This window comes from Chiloscyllium plagiosum, unplaced genomic scaffold, assembly GCF_037043375.1.
Source record: "Chiloscyllium plagiosum isolate Xiang-an unplaced genomic scaffold, Cpla_swu_hap1 HiC_scaffold_16, whole genome shotgun sequence".
Lineage (NCBI taxonomy): Eukaryota > Metazoa > Chordata > Chondrichthyes > Orectolobiformes > Hemiscylliidae > Chiloscyllium > Chiloscyllium plagiosum.
The window spans coordinates 13,442,843-13,467,925 of NW_028270154.1; the positions used below are offsets into that span (position 1 = coordinate 13,442,843).

At 43.9% G+C, this 25,083-nt stretch overlaps 1 protein-coding gene across 2 annotated transcripts in view; it reads right to left on the reverse strand.

Annotated features, from left to right (window-relative positions):
• tbc1d9b (TBC1 domain family member 9b) overlaps positions 1-22,544 on the reverse strand; it is a 62,366-nt gene extending 39,822 nt beyond the window's left edge. For both annotated transcript variants that reach the window (XM_043703130.2, XM_043703129.2), the window contains exons 1-9: positions 22,357-22,544; positions 13,874-13,984; positions 12,325-12,443; positions 9,462-9,690; positions 7,932-8,190; positions 4,079-4,286; positions 3,257-3,463; positions 1,318-1,470; positions 228-378 (exon numbers count right to left, since the gene is read on the reverse strand). In XM_043703130.2, coding sequence (XP_043559065.2) covers positions 228-378; positions 1,318-1,470; positions 3,257-3,463; positions 4,079-4,286; positions 7,932-8,190; positions 9,462-9,690; positions 12,325-12,443; positions 13,874-13,984; positions 22,357-22,474 — 1,555 coding nt within the window. In that variant the 5' untranslated portion in view covers positions 22,475-22,544. The remainder of the gene's footprint in view (positions 1-227; positions 379-1,317; positions 1,471-3,256; positions 3,464-4,078; positions 4,287-7,931; positions 8,191-9,461; positions 9,691-12,324; positions 12,444-13,873; positions 13,985-22,356) is intronic.
• Positions 22,545-25,083: the final 2,539 nt, after the last annotated feature.

Genomic DNA, 25,083 nt, shown 5'->3' on the forward strand with positions numbered 1-25,083 from the left:
GTAAATGGAGTTAATGTTCAAATGGCTATCTGACTATCAGAAGGGGTTATATACACTCCTTCCGTTCCCATGTTCTGTTTAGCTTGGTGAATAATGCAGATGACTTATGAACATCTAGAGATTTTCAAAATTAGCCAAAAGAACTCACACAACATAATCCTAATCCTATTACAATTTCAAGAAGATGCAATCATCTAACACTTCATTTTCCCCAAACATATCAATACCTGAGAATAGCAGCCACAGCTCTCCCCTCAGGGACTCCGGCATCCCCTTCAGCACTAGATCACGAGTTTTTGATGTGCGATACATACAAACCCCACGGCCAAATTCAAAGAAGTGAATGTTCCAGGATTCCTCTTTCATCTTCTCCTTAGCCTGCCCGAAAATAGAGACATTCAGTAGGAAACAATAAGGAACATTTGTAATTCTCCACAGGTGAAGTGTGGAGTTGTGACATGTTGCTTCCACCTGCATCACACCCAACACCAATCCCCACCTCAAGAAGATTTGCATACGTTTTTCTTTAACCCGTCAAATAAACACACAAGTTTCAGTGGTCCATTCCAAATCATTTTCACAGGTTGCCTCTGATTCTTTTGCCAATTGCCTGTAATGTGTCCTCTCATTACCCTTTGTCACTAGAAGATGATTCTGTTTGCTTCACAAAGCATGTTCATGATTTTGAACACCTCTGTCAAATTCCCCTTTACCCTTCTTTGCTCCAGAGAGAACCACCCCATCTTTGCGGGTAACTTCATAAATCTAAAGTCACCCAACCCTCATACCAACATTGGGGAACGTGTGGAATTGCTATTGGTCCATCTAGTTTGCCCTTTTTGGTATTTGGTAATTGTGTGGTACAGCACCAATATAATGTTATTGGTTAATCACAGCAACCAATCTGGATCAAGGACGCTACAAAAGATCCAAGTACACGGTGAAGAAAACCCTCTGCCGTTGAGTTTTTTGAAAACCACAGATTCAAAATCAACCATTGCCTAACTGGTATAATCTCTTGGCTCTGCCATCTTTCTCGTCAATCCTTCCTGCATCCTCTCCGCTACCTCTACTTTGTTTTTAAGGTACAGAGACTACAACTGTTGGCTGACTAAGGCTCTAACAAAATTTAGAATTGAAAAGCGAAGAGGTATTTGGTCACTTTGGAAATAAACTTTTGTGCTTGGTTTGTTTTTCTTCTAAGGATTATTAACTTCAACTGTTAAGTCTTCCCCTCCAATCCACCCTGCTCTTTGGCCCTGACCCACACCTGAACAGGCTGTTCCAGCATCAACTAGTCACTGTTAATCATCGTACCATCTTCGGACTGAGTTCCTCTGATGGCTCTTTTCGGAAGATGGTCATTAGCGCATGGGTGGTGGTGGGTGCGGCTTCGGTGTTGTCCAAGATGACCCCTGGACTTGGTGTGGAGGGACTGGGTGAGGACACTTTGCGCTGCTCCGGGACGACCTGAAACAAAAACCAACAGAAAGCTCACCAGAAACTTTGGGTGCCCTCATCATCATTTCTCCCTGTCATTAGCACAGGCTCCTTAGTGCCTCAAGGTTCTCTTCAAAATGTTTAACGTTCTTAGAATGGGGTCTTCTGATTGGGTCAGAGGTCAGGGAAAGGAGTGTGAGACCGCACGTAGGCATTCAGGCCTTCTGGGTCCCCTTGCCTGCCTAATAAACAGTCACACACTCCTTTTCTTGATCAAACTAGAGTAACCAACAGTCAAGGCTATGTTATAAAGATAACAAAACAAAGACTCTCTATCTGAATATGCATAACACTAATGAAGTAATATTTTGATAGTGCACACTGAAACAAATTTGATATGATCTGAAACAATATAGAGATGTGGATACCCAGGGTAGTGGAGTTCAAAACTAAAGAGGGCACAGGTTTAGGTGAGAGGGAAAAATTTAAAGGGGACCTAAGGGGCAACTTTTTCACGCAGAGGGTGGGTGCGTGTATGAAATGAGCTGCCAGAGGAAGTGGTGGAGGCTGGTACAATTGCAACATTTAAAAGGCATCTGGATGGATATATGAATAGGAAGGGTTTGGATGCTGACAAATGGACTAGATTAGATTAATGTATTCATTAGTATCACAAAGAAGAAGGATATTGCAGATATTCTAGTTAAAAAAGAAGAATGTGTGAAATATTAGGTAAAATAAATATAATGTAAGGCAAAATAGATTTAGATTAGATTACATTACATTACATTGTGGAAACAGGCCCTTCGGCCCAACAAGTCCACACCGACCCGCCGAAGCGCAACCCACCCATACCCCTACATTTACCCCTTACCTAACACTATGGCCAATTCACCTGACCTGCACAGCTTTGGACTGTGGGAGGAAACCAGAGTACCCGGAGGAAACCCACGCAGACACGGGGAGAACGTGCAAACTCCACACAGTCAGTCGCCTGAGGCGGGAATTGAACCCGTGTCTCTGGCGCTGTGAGGCAGCAGTGCTAACCACTATGCCACCGTGCCGCCCGGGTTCAATTAGGGTGTTAGGTAAGGGGTAAATGTAGGGGCATGGGTGGGTTGCGCTTCGGCGGGTCGGTGTGGACTTGTTGGGCCGAAGGGCCTGTTTCCACGCTGTAATGTAATCTAATCTAAATCTATTTTGCCTTACATTATATTTATTTTACCTAATATTTCACACATTCTTCTTTTTTAACTAGAATATCTGCAATATCCTTCTTCTTTGTGATACTAATGAATACTAAGTAGAAGTTGCCTGAAGAATGGTGCAAGGCAATGTGTGAGAGCAGAACTGGGAAAGGGAAATAAACAGCTTTAAACTGTTAAAAATGTATTTGCTTGTCGTACACCACATAAACACAGCCAAACAGAGAGACAAACAAATCTTTTCATCAGAAGAAAACCAAATTCAGGAAGAGAACAATTTATGCAGCGATAAAAAAGGAGGGTGCTGATTGGATGGACTATGGTTAGCATGGAGTTGAAGCAGAAACTATTAATCTTAGTTAACTATCTTTGTAAACTATTCCAAGGAGTAACAGTTTGGTCAAACAAGCATTTTAAAGGAGAGAGACGGGTGGAGAGATTCATAAAGAAAATTCCAGGGGTTAGGGTGAAAGCAGCAGACACCAAAATTGCAGTGATTCAAAACTGGGGATGTAATGAAAAGGGTAAAGAAATGGAAAGGGGACAAGATAATGAAGGATTTGAAAAAAAGTGACAAGAATATTGAAGAAAGAAAGCAGATACTGATTTACCTCATTCTCTGTACATTTGGAGTTTTGCAGCTCTTCCTTGATGGAACGTCGCCTCGATGGTGTTCGTTGTAGGAAGTCAGAGATTCTCTGCACCAGAAAATCCCTGTCCTTTAGGTTAGCAAAAAGGAAAGTCATTTTGTTCTTGGTACTGATGGACAAAGGACTGGGTAAAACACTGGAGCTATCTGCTTTCTCCACAATAGTCACCTAACAAAACACACAAAATAAAAAATCATCTTGTACTCATCATAAGATCAAGACTTGGACACATTAAAATTGAGTACAACTTGGAGTGTAAAGTTTTTAATTCACTCAGCATTTTACCTCATTAAACTGTCAGTATCATCAAAACTTCCCTTGCCCCACAGAGAAGATTCCCAGCATGTTCTAGTTTCTGAATACATTAAGTGGTGCCATTGTTGTACTTCCTTATCGTACCATCTACAATGTCTTTGGCTTTGGTTTAACAACATGATGATCAGAACCCCACACAAGCGTTGGTCTACCATTTAATACAAATTCAAATTGGATTGTTCTGGAAATAAACTCAGTTCTCAACTTTTTTAAAAAAATGATCTTGGTAATCTGTGATGTTAAGTTTTAAATGAGGTGTATCTGTACTCCCAAATTCTTCTTTTCCACTTCCATATTTAGACAATTATCTCAGCCATGTGTGATTTTCCTCCCCTTTCTAAATTACCTTGACTGAAACTCATTTTATGTTTATTTCACAAAATAATACAGAAATTAGATGACAGTGTGCACCTGAAGGTGGGAAAATAACCAGTGCCGGGTCACCTAGAGAGCAAGTGCCTATCTCACCTCACGTAGCGGTATAATTAGATTGCAGACATCCTCCTCTTTACTTGCAAAGCAGATATAATTGTTGGAGACGAACATCTGTCCCATGATGTGCATTTTATTGAAGGGAGTCCAGAGAGTGCATTCTGTGTGACCATCTAATCTCTCATCTTTTGGGAGCTGAAACATGGATCTATATCGTTCACTCTTGGCCCGAGCATCTAGGTCCCTACAGGTAAAGGGGAGAATCAGAGAAAAGGAGAATTTAAAAAAAAACCTTCTGAAGAGGTGACTGAAAAATGAAAGACTAGGAAAATGGCAAGTTGAAAAGTTGCTTATCAGTCTGTATTATAACTTAACACCCTGAACTCTACTTCTGTTTCAAAGCCCAAAACTCATCATGTCTATATTAAAACCAACTTACACCATTAAAGGAAAAATAAATTGCATTTGTACCTTTCACCACCTCATGATGTCTTTTAGAGATAATGACATACCTGCTGAAGTGTGGTCATTGTCATGCAGGAAGCTCAGTATCCAACTCGCACACAGCAAACTTTCAATGTGATAAATCAGCAGATGAAAATCTATTTATTTTAGCTAAAGGATGAATATTTGACCAGGCACTTTCCCCTGCTCCTCCTCAAAACAGCAGGAATTCCTTTTTTTACATCCACCTGAGGGAGCAGGCAGGTTAATGCTTCATTTGAAAGTCACCACTTCCAGTGCTTCCCCAGCGATGTTCTGGGATTGTCAGTGATGATCAATGTTATACAAATGATTGAGAGCTTGAACCCACAAAAAGTCACTTTTGAATTGTATGACTCCAACATTAAGAATATGAACAATGGCTCTTCTCACTTTCTTCAGGTCAGAGGGATGGCTATGGGTGTGCACACTGGCTCCAATTGTGCCTGTCTCTTTGTGGGGTACGTGGAACATTCCTTATTCCAGTCCTATTCCAGCCTCCACCCACAACTCTTTCTATGGTATATTGATGATATCATCAGTGTTGCTTCCCTCTCTCATCTGGAATTGGAAAAGTTTATTAAATTCACTTGGAATTTTCACCCCACTCCCACCTTCACCTGGTCCATCTCAGACTCCTCCCTTCCTCGACACTGTTTCCATTTCTGGGGATAGACTGGCCACCAACATCCACTGGCCCACCGACTCCCACAGTTACCTAGACTATACATCCTCATAACTCTGGTTCTTGTAAAGATTCACCCAATTCCTCCGATCCTTCGCATCTGTTCTGATGATGGCAAAAGTGAGGACTGCAGATGCTGGAGATTAGAGCCGAGTGTGTGGTATTGGAAAAGCACAGCAGGTCAGGCAGCATCCGAGGCAGCAGAGTTGATGTTTTGGGCAAAAGCCCTTCATCAAGAATGAGGCTTTGAGCCGAGAGGGTGGTGAGATAAATGGGAGGGGAGTGGGGCTGGGGGGACGGTAGCTGAGAGTGCTTTAGGTCGATGGAGGTGGGGGTAATGGTGATAGACTGGAGAGGAGGGTGGGGCAGACAGGTGGGAAAGAAGATGGACAGGTAGGACTGGTCATGAGGGTGGTGTCGAGGTGGAATAAGGTTGGATCTGGAATAAGGTGGTTACTGGTCGTCCAGTTCAGATCCAAATTGTGATGGTCTGAATGTAGTCCGGAGTCTATGTGAAATCAGTCGATTCTGTAGGCAGGAAGGAGATGTGGCTGTGCTGTTCTGTTCAGTATTTTATCCCAGATCCAACCTTCCAGCTCAGCACTGCCCTCATGACCTGTCCATCTTCCTTCCCACCTATCCGCTCCACCCTCCTCTCTGACCTATCACCTTTACCCCCACCTTCATCTACATATTGCACTCTCAGCTCCCTTCCCCCAGCCCCACTCCCCCCTTCCCATTTATTCATCAGACCCTCGGCCCTCAGCCTCATTCCTGATGAAGGACTCTTGCCCGAAATGTCGACTCTCCTGCTCTGCGGATGCTGCCTGACCTGCTGTGCTTTTCCAGCACCACACTCTCAACTCTGTTCTGACGATCTCAACTTCGGGGACTTCCAAAATGTCCACCTTCTTCCTCAACCGAGGAGTCCCCAGCAGCATAGTTTACAGGGGGCCTCAGCTGAGTCCGACCCGTCTCTCACACTTCAGCCCTCATGCCTCTCTTCCCTTCTACAACAGCGAGAGGATTGTCCTCATCTACCATCCTCCAGCATGCACATCCAAAGAATCACTAGCCATGATTTCTGTCACCTCCATCAGGATGTCACCACCAGTCACATATTCTCCTCCCCTCCCTGGTCAGCCTTCCACAGGGACCGTTCCCTCTGGATCATCCTGGTACACTTGTCCTTCGCTCCCAACACCCCCCAACAGCACCTTCCCCTGCAACCACAAAAGTGTAACACTTGCCCATTTACCTCCTCCCTCCTCAGCATTCAAGGGCTCAAACACACCTTCCAGGTGAAGCAGCATGTTACCTGCACTTCACACAATCTAGTCAAACGCATTCGCTGCTCACCATGTGGTCTCCTCTACATCGGAGAAATGAAGCGTAGACTGGGTGACTGCTTCACAGGACATCTACATTCTGCCCGCAAGAAAGACCCTGAGCTTCCAGTTGCCTACCACTTTAACACCCCACCCTGCTCCCTGGCCAACATCTCTGTCTCAGGCTTGCTGCAGTGCTCCAGCAAAGCTCAGCGCAAGCTGGAAGAACAGCACCTCATTTTCCGCTTGGGGACCTGACAGACTTGATATCGAGTTCAACAGTATTAAGGCTTGAGGCACTACTCCCTCCATGTCCCTATCCCAACCCCTACACACCATGCCTTGTTATCACATAGTCTGCTCTAACACACAACCCAATGTTAGCCTCGAATTGTTAATTAATAACTATTCATTTTCCCAGCCTTATCTACTCCTTTGTTTGTCTAAGTGATCTTCTCTCTGTTTGGGCTCCATCCCCACCTCTCGTTTACTCCTTACTCCCTCCCCCCACCCTATCTTCTACATATAAACCAACATTTTCCTAGCTACCATCAGTGCTGAGGAAGGATCACTCGACCCGAAACGTTAACACCGATTTCTCTCCATAGGTGCTGCCAGACTTGCTGAGCCTTTCTAACAATTTCTGTTTTTGTTTCTGATTTCCAGCATCCGCAGTTCTTTCGGTTTTTACGAAGACTTTGCCCCCTTCTCCCACAAGAAGAAATAGTTTCTCCAGGTTGTGCCATGATTGGTACCCTCCAGGAGTGAAGGAAACAGGAATGGTAACAGCATCATTAGAACATTCGCAACTCCAAGTGACAGAACATCCGAGGCTCAAGGTGCTCTTCCACTTCCCCAGGAAGGGAGAGGAGAGAAGGCATGAAATATTGACAAAAAGAAATGAGACAACCAAAAAATATTTTGAAGATGAGACCAAAGAGCCAGTGACCATATATTCAGATAACCACATGACTGAGACAGGTTTTGTATACAAACATTACTTTGAAAGACAGTGACTGATGTTATTTAGACAAAAGTGTCAAACCTTTTGTACACAGCCACAGAGGTGATGGATCAGTTTAATTATTTGGGTCTGCAGGTTGAGGAGCCCTAAAACACTAAGGTAAAGTTCCCTCACTGCTCCAAAAAAGTTGAGCGTTCTCCAACATTTCAGTTCTGACAGTAACAACCTCATGAAAGCTATCAGCTGAGCTAATGGAGTTGTTAACCTAAGAGCTGCAAACTCAGCTCAGATTAGACTGAAGTTGTTATTTCATCAGAGACGGACAGTGAGAAATATTATCACCTCCACCACGAGCACTCAGCTATGGGCTGGCTGCAGTCACCAAACCACATCAAAAGCACCAAAGAATAAAGAGAACTATAAACAAACCGTTTAAGCATTGAGACATTTTTGAGCGACTTCTTGAGCTTGGGCAGACACTTGTCTTCGGAGAAGCCCTCATTGTCTAGCAGTTGCCTCATAGCTATGTTGGCCAGTTGCTCCATTAGCTTGAAGGTCTCATTGATGTTGAGGAACATGGAGAGGTAATGTTCCCGGTCTCTAGTGCTCACCTTGATGCATTCAGGGAAGAGAAGGGTGGCATTCTTTTCCAGCTGGGTCACATCAACCCAGCGGATTACCAACTTCACTGGAACAAGAGGAGCAGATTCGTTAGTCAAAATAATTCCTTGTTACTCGATCAATATCTCAACCCTGATTAATATCTCAATCTTCACCACTGCACAACCTTGTAAAGCTGTATCCAAAAAGGACAAGCACAAAGAAATGCTGGAGAAACTCAGCAGGGGGTCTGGCAGCATCTGTGGAGTGAGATACAAAGTTAACGTTTCTGAACTGCAAAAGTGAGCACTTGAGGATTCAAATTTGGGATCCTAGCAGTGGTCAGAAACAACAAATGTTTGTAGGCTTTTTATTAACAACAAAATGGCTTTTCAATTTAAAATAACGCAACAAAATGGCTGCAAATTATGATTTGACTTTTTGAACCTGTACTGCTGCTTTGTAGAATTAGCTGAAATAGAAGATAAAGCAAACGATGGAGTTTTCATAAAATGAATACTGACACATTAATTGGCCATTCAAACTAACCTTGAACTCCTAGCATAAGATGATGATTTACGTAAAACAAGAACCCTTTCCCAGGAAATATCATTGGATTAGCCTGCTGTCAATCATGTCACCATATTACATTTGATTGGACTTTTCTTGTAATTAAGGCTGTATTGCCTTTCAAAAGACATATAAAAATGTTTAATGCTCAATGTTAATTGTGCAATTTCACCACGGAGCACAGAAGCTTTAACCTCTGTGTTGCTGGACAGATTTGCGCCAGGCTGCCTTACTTTATTAAACTGATAACCTTGCTTTGTACAGACCACATTCCGTTGATTCTTTTGTCCAATCTCGAAGCCGAGGGGTCCTGTTTGGGATCCAGATCTTCACACTCCCCGTATGACTTTCGTAAATCCAACTCCTCCTCCAGTGCAACTGGAAAGTAGAGCTGTTCAGAGTAACTCCAGGTGTGGTCTCACCAAGGTGCTGGATTTACCACAATAATACAGTAAGTGCTAACCTCTGAAGAAGAGTCAAACGAGCTTGAAACATTAACTCTATTCGTCTCTTCATAAATGCTGCCAGATCTGCAGTGTGTAGGAGCAGTGTGGTTGTAGGGGCACTGTGAGAGTGCAGGAGCACTATGGGTGTAGGGGCATTTTCTGTGTTTCAAGACTGTACAGTAGTGAACACTGACCTCACGAACGTTCAATATGAATTTAACTGAACTAGCCTGCTGTTCAATTCCATCCCTCTAGAATACAACCCCAGTGCTTTGCTTTGTGACTGTGTCATCGTGCACCTGGCACTCACCCGGACTGAAAGGACAATTACGGAATTTCTCACCTTCCTTTCCCAGCAGAAAGGAGTAGAAGCAAAGGTGATTGACACTGAGGTAAATCCATCCCTGACGGGGTACTCTGCCTTTCCAATAACTACATGAGTAGTAGTTCACCAACTTCTCCACCTCTGGCATTCCGAACAGCTTCCGCATTTTCAGTTCCGCCTCCTTGAACTTTCCGGAATCCTCGTCCTCCTTCGCCTCTTTGTTTTTGTTTTCCTCAGCGAGGATACCCTGCAATTAGTTGAGAAGATTATGGGAAGATCTAATCAAGGCAGCGCAGATGGTGCAAGAATTAGATGGGGTGGACAGAGAGAAACTCTTCCCTTCAGCGGTGGTGCTGGTGCTGGTGCTGTTGGTCTGGGAAAAACTGTAAAACAGAATGAGGGGGCATGACCTTACAATCAGGGCTAGACCAGTCAGGGTGAGGTTGTGGCTGAAAGCATCTCTTCCACAAAAGGAGAGTGAATATCTGCAACATCCTTACAAAACAAAACCGTTGATATTGGGAGAGAAGCAGATAAAAGTATCAAAACGAAGATGACTATTTTAATACTGCAGAGATCGTAATGGAATCAAGATGGATAAATTAATTCCGGATACAAGTTAGCCATGATTTCACACGTACAGCCCAATGGCCTTTCCTGCTCTTACAACAATGAACATTAATCTTGCTGCTCACCAGTGCAACGAGGAGGAGTTCAGGCTTAAACTCCCTCACTGAAGAACCCAAGCTCAATTTCAACTCTGTTTGTGTGAAGACTGAGCAAAGCACACAACAAATACAGCTCCTAAAAAGCCTCTATACAGTGGATGCTGTAAATCTGAAACAAACAGAACGCTGGAAAAACTCAGCAGGTTTGACAGCATTTGGGGAGAAGAGTCATACCAGACTCAAAAATGGTTCTCTCCACAAATGCTGACAGACTTGCTGAGTTTCTCCAGCATTCTCTGTCTTTTTTAAATACAGATCTGAGGCAATTATTCTCTCAGGGACCTACAGATATTCCTGTCCTGCCCGGGCACTTAAAGCATCCAAACATAAGGAGGCCATTCAGTCCCTATAGCTGCTTCTATAACTAAATCAGATCATGGCTGATCTGCAGCTCATTCTTCTTTACCAATGTTTGCCCCTTATCACTGAATATACTTAATCAATTAAAATCTGAACAATAATAAGAAAACGCAGTCTGCATACAAACCGTGCAGAATGCTATTTGGCTCATCACGTCTCTCTGCTGGCTCTCAATGTCCTGTCCAATTAGTCCACTTTTTGTTCAGCATTTCTTTTCCAGCATTTATTCAATTCTCTTTTCAAAGTTACAACTGAACCCACTTCCATCACCACCTCAGCAACAAATTTCAGATCACAACAACCCCAGCTTGCTCCTGACAGGGACAAAACCAGAAATTGCTGTAAATGCTCATCAGGTCTGGCAGCACCTGTGGAGAGACATCAGAGTTAACGTTTCGTGTCAGAACATAACTGAGGAAGGGTCACTGAACCCGAAACATTAAGTCTGATTTCTCTCCCACAGATGCTGCCAGACCGGCTGAGCTTTTCCAGCAATTTCTGTTTTTGCTTCTGATTTACAGCATTCACAGTTCTTACGGTTTCATTTTGCTCATGATAGGAACTTGCACCAGTCTCAGCAATTTAACTCTGCACTCAAATCGTTCCGATTTCTCCCGATCTCTGCAGAACCCTGCACACCCCCAATCCTGGCCTCTTGCGCATTTTCGGGTTTTCGTCACCCAAGCAGAGACGGCTTTGTTTACAGCAGCAGATCTAGAATTTTCTCTGCGATCTATCATATTCTGCTTTCTGAAAGACACTCCCCAAAAATCTACCTCACTGGCCAGGCTTTTGGTCACCTGACATAACATCACCGGAAGGGTGGTCCAAAAGTGTGGCGCGAGAAAGGCACAGCAGGTCAGGCAGCATCCAAGGAGCAGGAGAGTTGACATTTCAGGCACAAGTCCTTCATAACTACAGCCACGTCTCCTTCCTGAGCACCTGCCTATGCAACCAACCTATCCCACATGGACTCAAGACTACATTCAGACCATCATAATTTGGGCCTGACCAGGAAATAAAGCTCTATCACCTGATGTGGCTCATCATCAAATTTGTTTGATGTGATTCCTGTGAGGTGCCTTGGGACTTTTTTAATAAAGCAGTAAAGGTGCTGCATAAATCTAAGTTGTTGTTGTTGAGTTCATAATGTAACCAGAGGACATTCCATGACACCCCAGCTGCATTACTGAAATTATGCTTTTAGCAGCTGAGTGATAAGGGTCGAGTTTAGTATCAGCATGTAGTTGGATTCCCAAATACATTTTTCAAAAATTCTTTAATGGAGTGTGATCAGTATTTGTTGCTCATCCCTAATTACCCTTGAACTGAGGGGCTTCCCAAGCCATTTCATAGGGCAGGTAAGAGTTAACCACACTCCCATGTAGGTCTTAACAATAGCAGATTTCCCTCCCTAAATGCCATTAATCAACAGATACATTTTTGTGCCACCTGACAATAGTTTCATGGTCACCTTAATTGTAACTAGCCTTCAACTCCATACTTTTTCTGAAGAAATTGATAGAACCGCAGGAGGATTATAGTACAAAGAGAGACCTTTACCAGCTGAGAAAAAAACTGAACTGAAATTAAATTCCACATGGATCCGAATCCATGTGTCCAGATCATTAGCACGGGCCTCTGAATCTCTAGTCCGGTGACATTACCATTATGCCACCATCCCACCTTCACAAGAAAGTACATTTTATTCAAAGTGCAATTGGAAGGGGGCCAGCAGGGGGCCAAACTGCTGGCCAGCGCCCAGAATTTACATCACTCATTTTGCCACTAACCTGAACTTTCCCCTTGACAAAGGTCGTCACGTCATCTTCATTCTCAAAGACCGATAGCGTCTGCAGGAGATTGAGCTCCAGCCATTCCCAGTGTCCTGTGATCTCCTTCCTCGAGGTACCTAAACCATTGGGTAACACACACAAGAAAACATACAAATCATCGCCCTGGATACAGAACCGAAACTAATACAAGATTATTTACAGGTCACATGAGATGATTTTACATTTATTTTAAAATGTCACAGAGTTGAGCTATGATGATCTGGATTGCTCTGCCTGAAGGGATAATGGAAACAGATTCAACATAAATTCTCTAAAGGGAACTGGATAAATACTTGTAGTGGGAAATTCTGTATGACTATGGGGAAAGAGCGCAGAGGTGTGGGATTGATTCGACAGTTCTTTCAAACAGTCGGCATGCATATGGCAAACCAAATGGCCTCCTACATCAGTGCTCCTCAAACCAATATTTTGATGTTGCAACAATTGACAATAGTTAGCTGAGACAGCTAACGGGCTCCAACCAAAGTTAACCGCTGCACAGCCCCTTCAAATTCTAATAATAGTGGACGTGGTCTAACTGGCCAATCCTCAAGGCCCAACTCCTTCCCTGACAAACCCAAGCAAAAGGCAGGTGCCCTTCACTCAAAATCTCCACAGTGTGACAGCTTCAAAATCCATATTCCCAGCCTCACAGGACACCATCACCACAAACTTAGTCCTTCAATACACTGGTGAGGCCTCTTCTGGTGTGCTGTGTCCAGTTCTGGTCTCCCTGTTATAGGAGGCGTATTACTAAGCTGGACAGGGTTCAGAAGAGATTTACCAGGAATGGAGGAGAGGCTGCACAGGCTGGGACTTTTTTCACTGGAGCTTAGGTGGTTTATAAAATCATGAGGGGTATAAATAAGGTGAGTGGCAGGTGTTTTTTTTCCCTAGGGTGGAGGATTTCAAGACTGGGGGCATATTTTTAAGGAGAGAGGAAAAGATTTTAAAAATGACACAGGGTAATCTTTTTTTAAACACAGATGGTGGTTGTGTGGAATAAACTTCCACAGGAATTGGTGGATGCAGGTACAGTTATATTTAAAAGGCATTTGGATAAGTCCATAAATAGGAAAGGTTTGGAGGGATATGGACCAAACGCAGATGTAGTTTAGTTTGGGATTATGGTCAGCATGGACTAGTTGGACCCAATGGTCTGTCCACAAGATGGAGGACTCTATATCTCTCATTCTGGGGGTCACAGCAACTGACAAGTACCAAGAAGGGATCAGCGTAAGAAAAACATTTGGGAAGCAATGGACCATGTAGTGCAATTCTATGACTGAGGAAGATTACACCAGGGTGGGTAGATGGTGGGTGCCGGATAGACAAGGGAAAGAAAGGAATAAACTGGAGTTGAGTACATAACCAAATCCAACCATGATCTTATTCAGAGGCAGGGCAGGGTTGAGGGGCTGAATGGCCTCATGCTGCTTCTTTGTTCCCATCCAAGATCCTGCTTTTTGTTATTTTCACAGGGTGCCCACTCATTCTTGTTGCTTACCACATGCAATGTTCCAGTACACCTGGGAGTCCTGAGTCTGATGGAGAATTCTATACGGAGCGACACGTGCACTCGAGTCCAAAACAACATCCAGCGTGCCCACCAGCAGCCCTGTCCAACAGAGAAAGCAGGGGTAAATAATCTAACATAGTCAGCAACCACAACTCACATCAACAAGAGTCAGAGTGCTGGTAGTGGACCACAAAGCAATCATTTAACATAACCAGGAAAGAGTAATAACTGTTGGTCTTGCCAGCAAAACCCATAATTCACCAAAGGCTGCAGGTTCAAATCCCATCCAGAAACTGGAGCACACAATTTAAAAGGTGACACTTTGAGCACAATTCCATATAACTTTCTCACCAGCTAGGTGGGCATCTGAGGCATGTGATTGGCAGGAACTTCCAGGACCAGACATCACTGCCAGAGTTGGCATGCTGGCACCCATTACTACGTGCATGTGAGTGCATCACCACAACACAGCAAAAGCAATTGATTGCATCCAGCCTTCTGAAGAATCAGAATAGCAGTAATTGCAACTGAATATCTTACTTTAGTTCAGTTTGTTCCATTAAAGAAGAACATCAAGGGTAGAGATCCAAAACTGCTGCATCACCTCTGAACACCTACACTTAGACTTCTAGACCAGGATGGACCCTGACATTCACGGGACCTTTTTTCTTAGAATACAGCAAACCAAGGCAAGATTCAATAGAGGTCTTTAAGATTACCAAAGGGTTTGATAAATTAGATGTGGAGAAGAAGATTCCATTTGCAGATAGAAACCAGAACTCTTTACATAGTGAGTAGTGAAAATATGGGGCTCACTCCTAAAGGAGTCCTCGTGAAGAACAGTGTAGGTACACACAAGGTAAATAGGCTGGAGAATTCGGCAATGCTGCATAACGGCTATTAATAAAGCCGAGAACACTATATGCTTCACTTAGTGCTCTCCTGATCTATCCTGCTATTTCAATGACCTGCGCACATTTACATCCAGGTCCCTCTGCTCCTGCATCCCCTTAGAAATGGACCCCTATTTTGTATTGTCTGTCAAAATTCTTCCAACAAAAATGCGTCACCTCACATTTCTCTGCAATGAAACTCATCTGGTACCTAATTGGTAATACTGTAGCAAATGGATTTCGAGGCACTTTGCTCTGAAAAGGAGAGAACAGAATACTCACTCCATAGTCAACAGTCTGAGAGTCACCACTGATCAGAAATTTACTCAAACCAGCCATACAATTATGATGGCTACAAAAGCAGATCAGAGGCTAGGAACATTCTCATAAGTATCTTGTCTTCCAACTCTGCAGTGTCTGTCTACCATCTACAAAGGCTCAAGTGTGTTGGAATACATTCTACAGTCCATAACACTCAATACCATCCAAGACAAAGCAGTCTGCTGAATTGGTGCCACCTCCACCCAACTTTAACTGTCACTCCCTCCACAACTGACATATAGTGGCATCAGTGTGTACTATCCACAAGATACATTGCCATAATTTCCCAAGGTTATTTTAACTGCAACTCCCCAATTCATTACCGCTTGTATGTAAAAGCACAACAACAGCAAATACACGAGATCACCGTCAGCACCTGCAAGCCCCCCTCAAAACCAAACACCAGCCTAATTTGGAAATGCATAAATATTCCACTGCTGTCATTGAGTCTAAATCCCAGAACACCCTCCCTAAGTCACTGTGGGTGTAACTACATCACAAGGACTGCAGCAGTTCAAGGAAATGGCTCACCATTACCTCTTCTCATGGGTACTTAGGGATAGAATCATAGAATTCCTACAGAGCGAAACAAGCCCTTTGGCCCAACAAGTCCACACCGACCCTCCTAAGAGTAACCCACCCAGATCCATTCCCTTACTACTCTATATTTACCCCTGATTAATGCACAAGACCTACACATCCCTGAACATTATGGGCAATTTAGCACGGCCAATTCACCTGACCTGCACATCTTTGGATTGTGGGAGGAATCCCGGAGCACCCAGAGGAAACCCACGCAGATGGGCAACTAATTTCAGCCCAGTCAACAACACTCATTAATGAGTATGATAAAAAAATAATAGACTATAGCACCTAGAGCACAGAATGATGAATTATTGATGTCATGCAATCTATACTCCTGACAATACCAGGCGCACTGCCTTCACCCTGTAACACATTTTTGAATAACCAACCTCAATAACTATGGTCTATTTTACAGGAGGGTTGGTTATGGAATCAATGGGGGAACTGTAGAATAAATAACATTGCATCCTTGCTGGTGGAAACCCAGGCAGAGGCAACGATGCACTGAATAGCATATCCCTGAGAAAGGATCTCACTGTGAAAAACACTTTTTAGATTGCTGCAAGTATAAGAGGAGTGTATCCTGTCTTCTTCAACTTTCCAGTATTTCCAAATATTGTGCTTTGTTTTTACTAATTTTCATCATTCACACATTTCTCCATGGAACTACCTCTCCTCCTCAGTCTTGCTGACTCTATCCCCTCCCGTGCTCCCACCCAATCCCCACACCTTCCCTCAAACCACCATCCTTGTTCATTACCCTTTCTCTCATGAACAATGTCAGCTTCTGGTGAGGAACTTCCAACATTCACAGGATGGGTTGGCGAATGGCTGATTCACTGCAGGGTGAGTCACTGGCTAATTTGCACAGGTTGTTTACAAACAAGTTCCAAATCCCCATCTGGCCACTCACTGGTTTGCCAGTGTTGTTTTCACAACTCCCTCCCTCTGAGAGGATTTGTTTCCACAGCACCTAACAGTATTTTGCCCCAGTGATCATCTTGATAGCGAGTACATCATGGCTATTCCATCGTGGGAGGCATCACAATCAAACTTTCTTATCCCTCATTTGTGGGATGTGGGCATCGCTGGCTGACCAGCATTTATTATTCATCCCTAGTTGCCATTGGAAGTCCAAATCATTGATTATACAAGGCACTACTTGGGGTCAGACCTGGAATACCGTGAGCAGTTTTGGCCACTTTACCTCAAGAAAGATATACTGGCATTGGACAAAGTCAGAGAAGATTCACTAGTTTAATTTGTGGTACTGACAGGTTTTCTTATGAAGAGAGGTTCAGTAGACTGGTCCTGTACTCACCACAGTTTAGAAGAATGAGAGGAGTCCTTACTGAACCTTATTTCATTCTTAGAGGACATGACTGTTGATGTGGGAGCTTATTACCCCTTGTGGAAGAGTCAAAGACTTAAGGGCTCAGTTTCAGAGTAAGGGGTTGCCCATTTAAGAAAGAGATGAGGGGGATTTTCTCTGAGACAGTTTTGAGTCTGTGAGATTCTTTACTGCAGACAGCTACCGAGGCTGGATCAGAAGGTATATTTTTGCTTATTCCCTCGTGGGACGTGGGCATTGCTGGCTGGTCAGCATCTAGAGCACAGAATGATGAATTATTGATGTCATGCAGTCTATACTCCTGACAATACCAGGCGCACTGCCTTCGCCCTATAACACATTTTTGAATAACCAACCTCAATAACTATGGTCTATTTTAGAGGAAGGTTGGTGGGCGGCACGGTGGGCGGCACGGTGGCACAGTGGTTAGCACTGCTGCCTCGCAGCGCCAGAGACCCGGGTTCAATTCCCGCCTCAGGTGACTGACTGTGTGGAGTTTGCACGTTCTCCCCGTGTCTGCGTGGGTTTCCTCCGGGGGCTCCGGTTTCCTCCCACAGTCCAAAGATGTGCAAGTCAGGTGAATTGGCCATGCTAAATTGCCCGTAGTGTTAGGTAAAGGGGTAAATGTAGAGGTATGGGTGGGTTACGCTTCGGCGGGTCGGTGTAGACTTGTTGGGCCGAAGGGCCTGTTTCCACACTGTAAGTAATCTAATCTAATCTAATCTAAAAAAAATCTAGTTACCCTTGAGAAGGTGGTGGTGAGCTGCCTTCTTGAACCACTGCAGTCCATGCACTGTGGGTTAAACCCACAATGCCCTTACCAAGGGAATTCCAGAATTTTGACCCAGCAATATTGCCAAGACAGGATGGTGAGCAGTTTGGAGGGGAACTTGCAGGTGGTATTGTTCCCATGTATCTTCTGCCCTTGTCCTTCTAGAAAGAAATGGTTGTGGATTTGGAGGTGCTGTCTAAGGTGAAATTGGTGAATTTCTGCAGTGTATCTTGTAGATAGCAGACTGCTACCACAGAGATAAGTGATGGAGGGGCTGGACACTTGTTAATGCGGTGCCAATTAAGTGAGCTGCTTTGTACTGGATTATGTCAAGTTTCTGGTGGAGAGAGTATTCCATCAGACTTCTACCTAGTGCCTTATAAATGGTGGACAGCCTATGGGAGTCAAGAGGTAGGTTACTTGCTGCAGTATTCCCAGCCTCTGACTTGCTCTTGTAGCCACTGTATTAATGTGGCGAATCCAGCTGAATTTCTGGTCATGGTAACCCTATAATGTTAACAGCAGGTGATTGAGTGATGGTAACGGCATTGAATGTCAAGGGGCAGTGGCTAGATTGTCTCTTATTGGTGATGGAAATGTGTTGCTGGAAAAGCGCAGCAGGTCAGGCAGCATCTAGGGAACAGGAGAATCGACGTTTCGGGCATTAGCCCTTCTTCAGGCCTGAAGAAGGGCTAATGCCCGAAACGTCGATTCTCCTGTTCCCTAGATGCTGCCTGACCTGCTGCGCTTTTCCAGCAACACATTTCCATCTCTGATCTCCAGCATCTGCAGACCTCATTTTCTCCTCTTATTGGTGATGGTCATAGCTTGGTTTTTGTGTTGCACAAATGTTACTTGCCACTTGTCATCCAAGCCTGGATACTGTCCAGATCCTGTTGCATTTGAACATGGACATTGTTTCAGTATCTGAGGAGTTGTGAATGGTGCCAACCTCGTGTACTTGTCAGCGAACATCTCTAGTGATGGAGAGAAGATCATTGACAGAACAGCTGAAAATGGTTGGACCTAGGACACTACCCTGAGGAACTCCTGCAGAGATGCCCTGGAGCTGAGAGACAGACAGAGGACTCTGATTTAAGATGTATGACAAAATAAAAGGATCACAAGAAAATCTCATTTTCAACAATGAGTAAGGGAATCAAAGGTTACTGGAAAACGCAGGAAAATGGAGTTGAGGATTATTAGGTCAGACAGAATCTCACTCAATGGGAGAGCCGAGTTGATGGGGTGAAAGGCTTACTTCAGTTCCTACATTTTTAAAAACATATTTCCCTGTCCATCTGCATGCACGGGACTGCAGAGACACCCATGCACTTTCTCCTCCCAGGAGAATGAATACATAAACCAAAAATAGGGAAGACATAAGAGACAACTTTCACAATGAGCAGATTACTACATAAATAAAAAAATACAATGTGGACTTACTGGAAGGAAATCATTCAGACTTTCAACACTTCTCCAGTGACCCATGATCTGAAAATCCACTACTGGAACATATCGTGACAGTGAGAGCATTCATTCCACTTTTATGAAAACTGCAGATTTTTTCAAACACCAAAAGAAGGAAGATCTTTCATTTCTATAGCACCTTTCACAGCTTCAGGCAGCCACAATGCAGCCAATGAATCATATTTGAAATGTTGTCACTGAAAATTTAGAAGCTAATTTTCATGTAGCAAGGTCCCACAACAAGAAAAAAAATAAAGAGAGATAAATTATCAGATCATTGAAATAGGAGTGTGGCAGCATGTGTACAAAAGCAGTTGAGTGACAGGAATCGTTTATTAGACTGAACGCAAACTGGAGGGTGCCCAGGAGTCAATATTAAGAGCGCTGCATCTCATGATATGCTAAGTAACCTGAACCTGGATGAACAGAACTCAAAAATTTCAAAATTTTCAGTGAACATAAAAGTTGTAATTATTGTGAACAGTGAGGAGATTGGTAAGGATTCAAGAGGGACTAGACAGGCAGATGAAATTGAATGCAGGGGAGTTGAAAGATCCTAATTCCTGTAATAGCAGGACCAATGTATGAAGACAGAGTGGATCAGTTTGGGCAATAGTCACTGGAGCTTAGAGAAATGAGGAGTGAATCATAGAAACCTACAAAATTCATATATCACTTGCCAGTATACATGTGGGAAGGATGTTCCCAATGACTGGGGAGCCCAGACCACACAGTAATAGTCTAAGGTTATAGGGTAGGCCATTTAGGCCTCAGGTAGGAGAAGTTTCTTCACCCGGAGTCGGTGGAATTCTCTGCCACAGAAAGCAGTTGAGGCCAAAGCATTGAATGTTTTCAAGGAGAGGTTAGATAGAGTTAAATGGATCAAATGGTATGGGGAGAAAGTAGGGACAGGGGACTGATTTGAACTGAATGACTGAGTGGGCTCAAAGGGTCAAATGGCCAATTTCTGCTCCTATAATCGGTCTTTGAGAAGAATGAGAAATAGCACTACATAATAAAAAGTATTAATCTAAATCCACCACCGTGGGGTGGCACAGTGGCTAGCACTACTGCCACACAGCGACAGGGACCCAGGTTCGATTCCAGCCTCAGGCAATTGTCTGCATGGAGTTTGCACATTCTCCCCATGTCTGCGTGGGTTTCCTCCAGGTGCTCTGGTTTCCTCCCACAGTCCAAAGATATACAGATCAGGTGAATTGCGCATGCTAAATTGCCCGTAGTGTTAGGTGCATTAGTAGGGGAATGGGTCTGGATGGGTTACTCTTTGGGTTTCCAAGGATGAGAGGCTTCAGTTACTCATACAGATTAGAGAATCTGAGGCTGTTCTCCTGAGACAAGTATGAGAGGAGATTCAATGGAGGTTGTCAAGATCATACAGGGTCAGGACAAAGTAAATAAACAGAAACTGTCCCCTTTGGATGAAGATTAGCGGACACTGATTTAAGATGAATGGGAAAATAAAAGAATCACAAGAAAAACTCACTTTCACCCAAACAGTGGGTATAATCTGAAAGACAACCCCTGTAAAAGTACTGCTGCTAGATTCAAATGTGACCTTCCAAAAATAATTGGATAATTATCTGAAGAGGAAAGGAAAGGGTGACAGAGAAAAGGGGAGTCAGGTTAGCCGAGTCTCTCTGGCAGAAAGCGGACTTGAAAACAAACCGCATGACAAAATTGGAATTGCTGGAAAAGCTCAGCAGGTCTGAGGTCCTTCCTCAGTTTAAGTCACTTGAACTGAAACATTAAGTCTGATTTCTCTCTAGAGATGCTGTCAGACCTGCAGAGTTTTTCCAGTCATTTCTATTTTTGTCACTCATTTACAGCATCTGCACTCTTTCAGGTTTTAACAAACTGTGTGATCGCCTTCATTTTAAAAAATTTAACCTATTTTTCTAATCAACCTGTTTAGAGACGTTATTACACACTTCTGGAGCAAGTGGGACCTGACCCTTGGCCTCTCAGTCCAAGACTGAGTACACTACCACTGTACCATCAAAGGGCCTAAAATATTCCTGGCTGTGGTGGGATGACTGTTCCATGGGAACGCCTTTGGCCTCAATGGAAAGTGGTCACAGGATCTTTTACATCCACCGTGCTCAGTTCAACATTTTATCTGAAAGACAGCACTTCAAACCATGCAGTACTCCCTCATTACAAGCCCTCTTGAAAGCAATGCTCATTCAGTATCCAGCATACACCCAGTACTAGTTTTGAGGGTGTGTGTGGTGGGGAAGAGGACAACCACCGAAGGAGCGTCGCTCCGAAAGCTAGTGCTTCCAATTAAACCTGTTGGAATAACCTGGCGTTGTGTGATTTTTTATTTCACTTAGTACTGGTATGTCAGCCTGGATTGGAGCTCAAGTCAAGGAAACAGTACTACACAGGGATCTAAAACTGGCCTGTGCCAAGGCATCATGTGCAGGTCCTCAAAAAAGGGAGCTTTGTTCTCCCACTGGTGGGTAAGTTGTAAATCGTTGATTAAACCGCTACATGAATCAGAAGGGTCCAGGGTAGAAGTTGGAAGTAGGAATGGGTGTGGGAGGAGATGAAATCAATGTTCAAACTCCAAACCCCTCTCACACATACAGTGGGGTTGGGGAACTGTAGACATGATGAGGGAAGGACCCGGTGGACAGGGGCACTGGTCCAGACCATAGTGAAGGTAGCTGCGACGTGGCAGCAATTCATGGATAAATGTTGACCAAATGAAGAAACAAATGAAACCTTTTACAGCAAGAACGTTTTTGATGTAAAACTAACAGACAGGGGGTTGCAATGCAAACTCACCCCCTAAATGTAAGGGGCGGAAGAGTGTTTGAATTTACAAGGACTTCACAATTGTTTCCAAACTACTATAATACTTGCGAAACACCTCAAACTCTGAAGGTAAGGTTACAAAACGCAACATTAAAAAGAATACATTGTATCAGAATTGAGCCAGCGCCCGCCTCCCGTCGCCGCTCCCATTGGCCGGCCTCGCGACACCCGGGACTGTGATTGGCCGGCGGGTGCTGTCAATCGAGGCGGAGTGTTACCGCGCGGATACATTGCTCACCGGTCAGTCCTCCGCCACGGCCGTGACCCTTCCGCCGCTGCAGCACGAAGAAAGGGTTTGCCCGCTCTGTCACCCAGAGCGCGTTGGCCAGCAGCACCTCCTCGGGGCTCAGCCACATACTGCCCGAAGCTGGGCTGGGCTGGGCAGAGGGCACCGCAAAGCCGGAGGCACCCGACCGCCCGTCTCCCACTCCCCGGCCGCAGCGAGTAAGGCGGGGACTCCACACTGCGCATGACACAGAGAACCCAGCCCTCTTCCACGCTTCATTCATCACCCAAGTAGCAAATGTCTTTATGTTGATAGATTTGTTTTTAATATGAAGACTTTTGGCCTATTTCTGTTTCTGTGGCCGATGTAAGGAAATCAGGCGTTCTGGGGACAAAGCAGTGAAGTGGAGTTGAGGCTTACCAGCTCAGCCATGAGTGACGGAAGGGACTGGCTGGGATGAATGGGGTGGTTGATGAAGGGCAGTGAAAATATACTGTCTAAAAGAACTTCTGGCAAAACGTTTGATATTGTATCTCTGCCTTTTCCAGAAGATTAAGTCACACAGAATCTTTGGCAAATTGGATACAATATTGACCTAGTCTTAGGAGACAGAGGGGAAGTGTAGAGAGACATTTTTGCGATTGGAGGCCTGTGCCCAGTGGTATTTAATAAGGATCAGTGCTGAGACCTTTGTTGTTTATAATATATATATATATATATATATAGGCTTGGATGGTCTGATTAGTAAGTTTGCAAGTGACATGAAAATTGGTAGAGTTGTGGATACTGGGGAAGGTTATGAAAGGATACAAAAGAATATAGATCGGTTGGGTGGAGAAATGACAGATGGAGTTTAATCTGGATAAGTGTGAAGTGATGCATTTTGTGAAGAGAAAAGTATACAGTTAATGGCAAGACTCTCTTAGGAGCTTTGAAGTATGGATCTTAGGGTCCAAATCCATGTCTTTGACAAGGTTGCACATGGCAGACTAATTAGTAAAGTTAGATCACATGGGATTCAAGGTGACCTTGCCAATTGGATCCAAAATTGGCTTAATGGCAGGAGACAGAGTGTGATGGTGGAGGATTGTTTCTCAGACCAGAGGCCTGTTACCAACAGTATTCCACAGAGATTGGTGCTGGGTCTGCTTTTGTTTGTCATTTTTGTAAATAATTTAGGTGAGAATACTGAAGGCAATGTTAGTAAACTAGGTTGCAGATGACACCAATATTGGTGGGGTATGGCAGACAGTGAAGAAGGTTATCTAAGGTTACAAAAGAGATCTTGATCAATTGAGTTAATGGGCTGAGGAATGGGAATGAAGTTTAATTTGGATAAATGCAAGGTATTGTATTTTGGTAAAATAAACAAAGGCAGGACTAGTACAATTAAAAGGAGGACCTTGGTTAGTGCTGTAGAACAGAGAGACCTAGGGGTTCAGGTACACAGTTCTTTGAAATTTGTGTCACATCTTGACAGGGTGGTTAAGAAGGTGTTGAGCATGCTTGCCTTCACTGCTCAGACCTTTGAGTAAAGGAGTTGGGACATCATGTTGCGGTCATACACAACATTGTTGAGGCCTCTTCTGCAGTACAATGTCCAGTTCTGGTCACTCTGTTGTAGGAAGGATATTATTAAGCTGGAGGGAGTTCAGAAAAGATTTATCAGGATGTTGCTGGAAATGTAAGGTCTGAGTTATTAGGAGAGGCTGGGTCTTTTCATTGGAGAGTAGGAGGTTGAGGGGTGACCTTACAGAGGTTTATAAAATCATGAGGGGTATAGATAAGGTGAATAGCAGGTGTCTTTTCCCTCTGGTGGAGGATTTCAAGCCTAATGGGCATATTTTAGGTGGAGAGGAGAGAGATTTAAAAAGTACACAAAGGTCAACTTTATTTACACAGAGCGGTTTGTATGTGGAATGAACTTCCAGAGGAAGTTGTGGATGCGGGTACAGTTTCAATGTTTAAAAGACATTTGGATAAGTTCATGAGTAAGAAATATTTGAAGGGATATGGGCTAAAAGCAGACAGGTGGGACTATTTAGTTTGGGATTATGGTCAGCATGGACTGTTTGAACCGAATGGTCTGTTTTCATGCCATATGACTCTATGATTCCATAACAGGTTATAGGTAAAACTGGGAACAGTCCAACTGGTAAACTTTGAAACATTGTTACCATTGTTCGGTAAAAAGGGAATGGAAGCTGAGAACTCCCATTGGAGAAAACAAGCTAAAAGAGAAGAGAAAAATTTTTGAGATGAGGGCTGTTAGAGTGAGATTAGTGTAGACAGGCCAGTGCAGACTTGATGGGCTAGAGGGTCTCTTCTGTGCTGTACGACTGAGTGTGTGAACATGAGATACTTTGAGGAGTAATAAGGAGTTTCTTGTCAGTGTGATAGATCTGGAGAATTCTTTACCACAGGGAGCTGTAGAGGCTGGGTGGTTGAGTAAATTCGAGGCTGAGATAGACAAAGTTTTAATCAGTAATGGCTTCAGCATGTCTGACCCTTGAGATGGAAGCTAAAACATCAACTAACAGGGAGTGGGTTAAATATTTATAAAAGTGGGATTTGATGTGTGTTGGGGTCAGTGGGGGTTGAGGGGGTGTAGTGGATGGCTGGAATGGACAAAAGGGCAAAGAGTATAATTCCAGGGGTTAAATAGTTCCTTCACGTCCAGCAATTACACCAATTTCAATTACACTTCTACATCGATTTTGGCACAGAGCAATTTATACT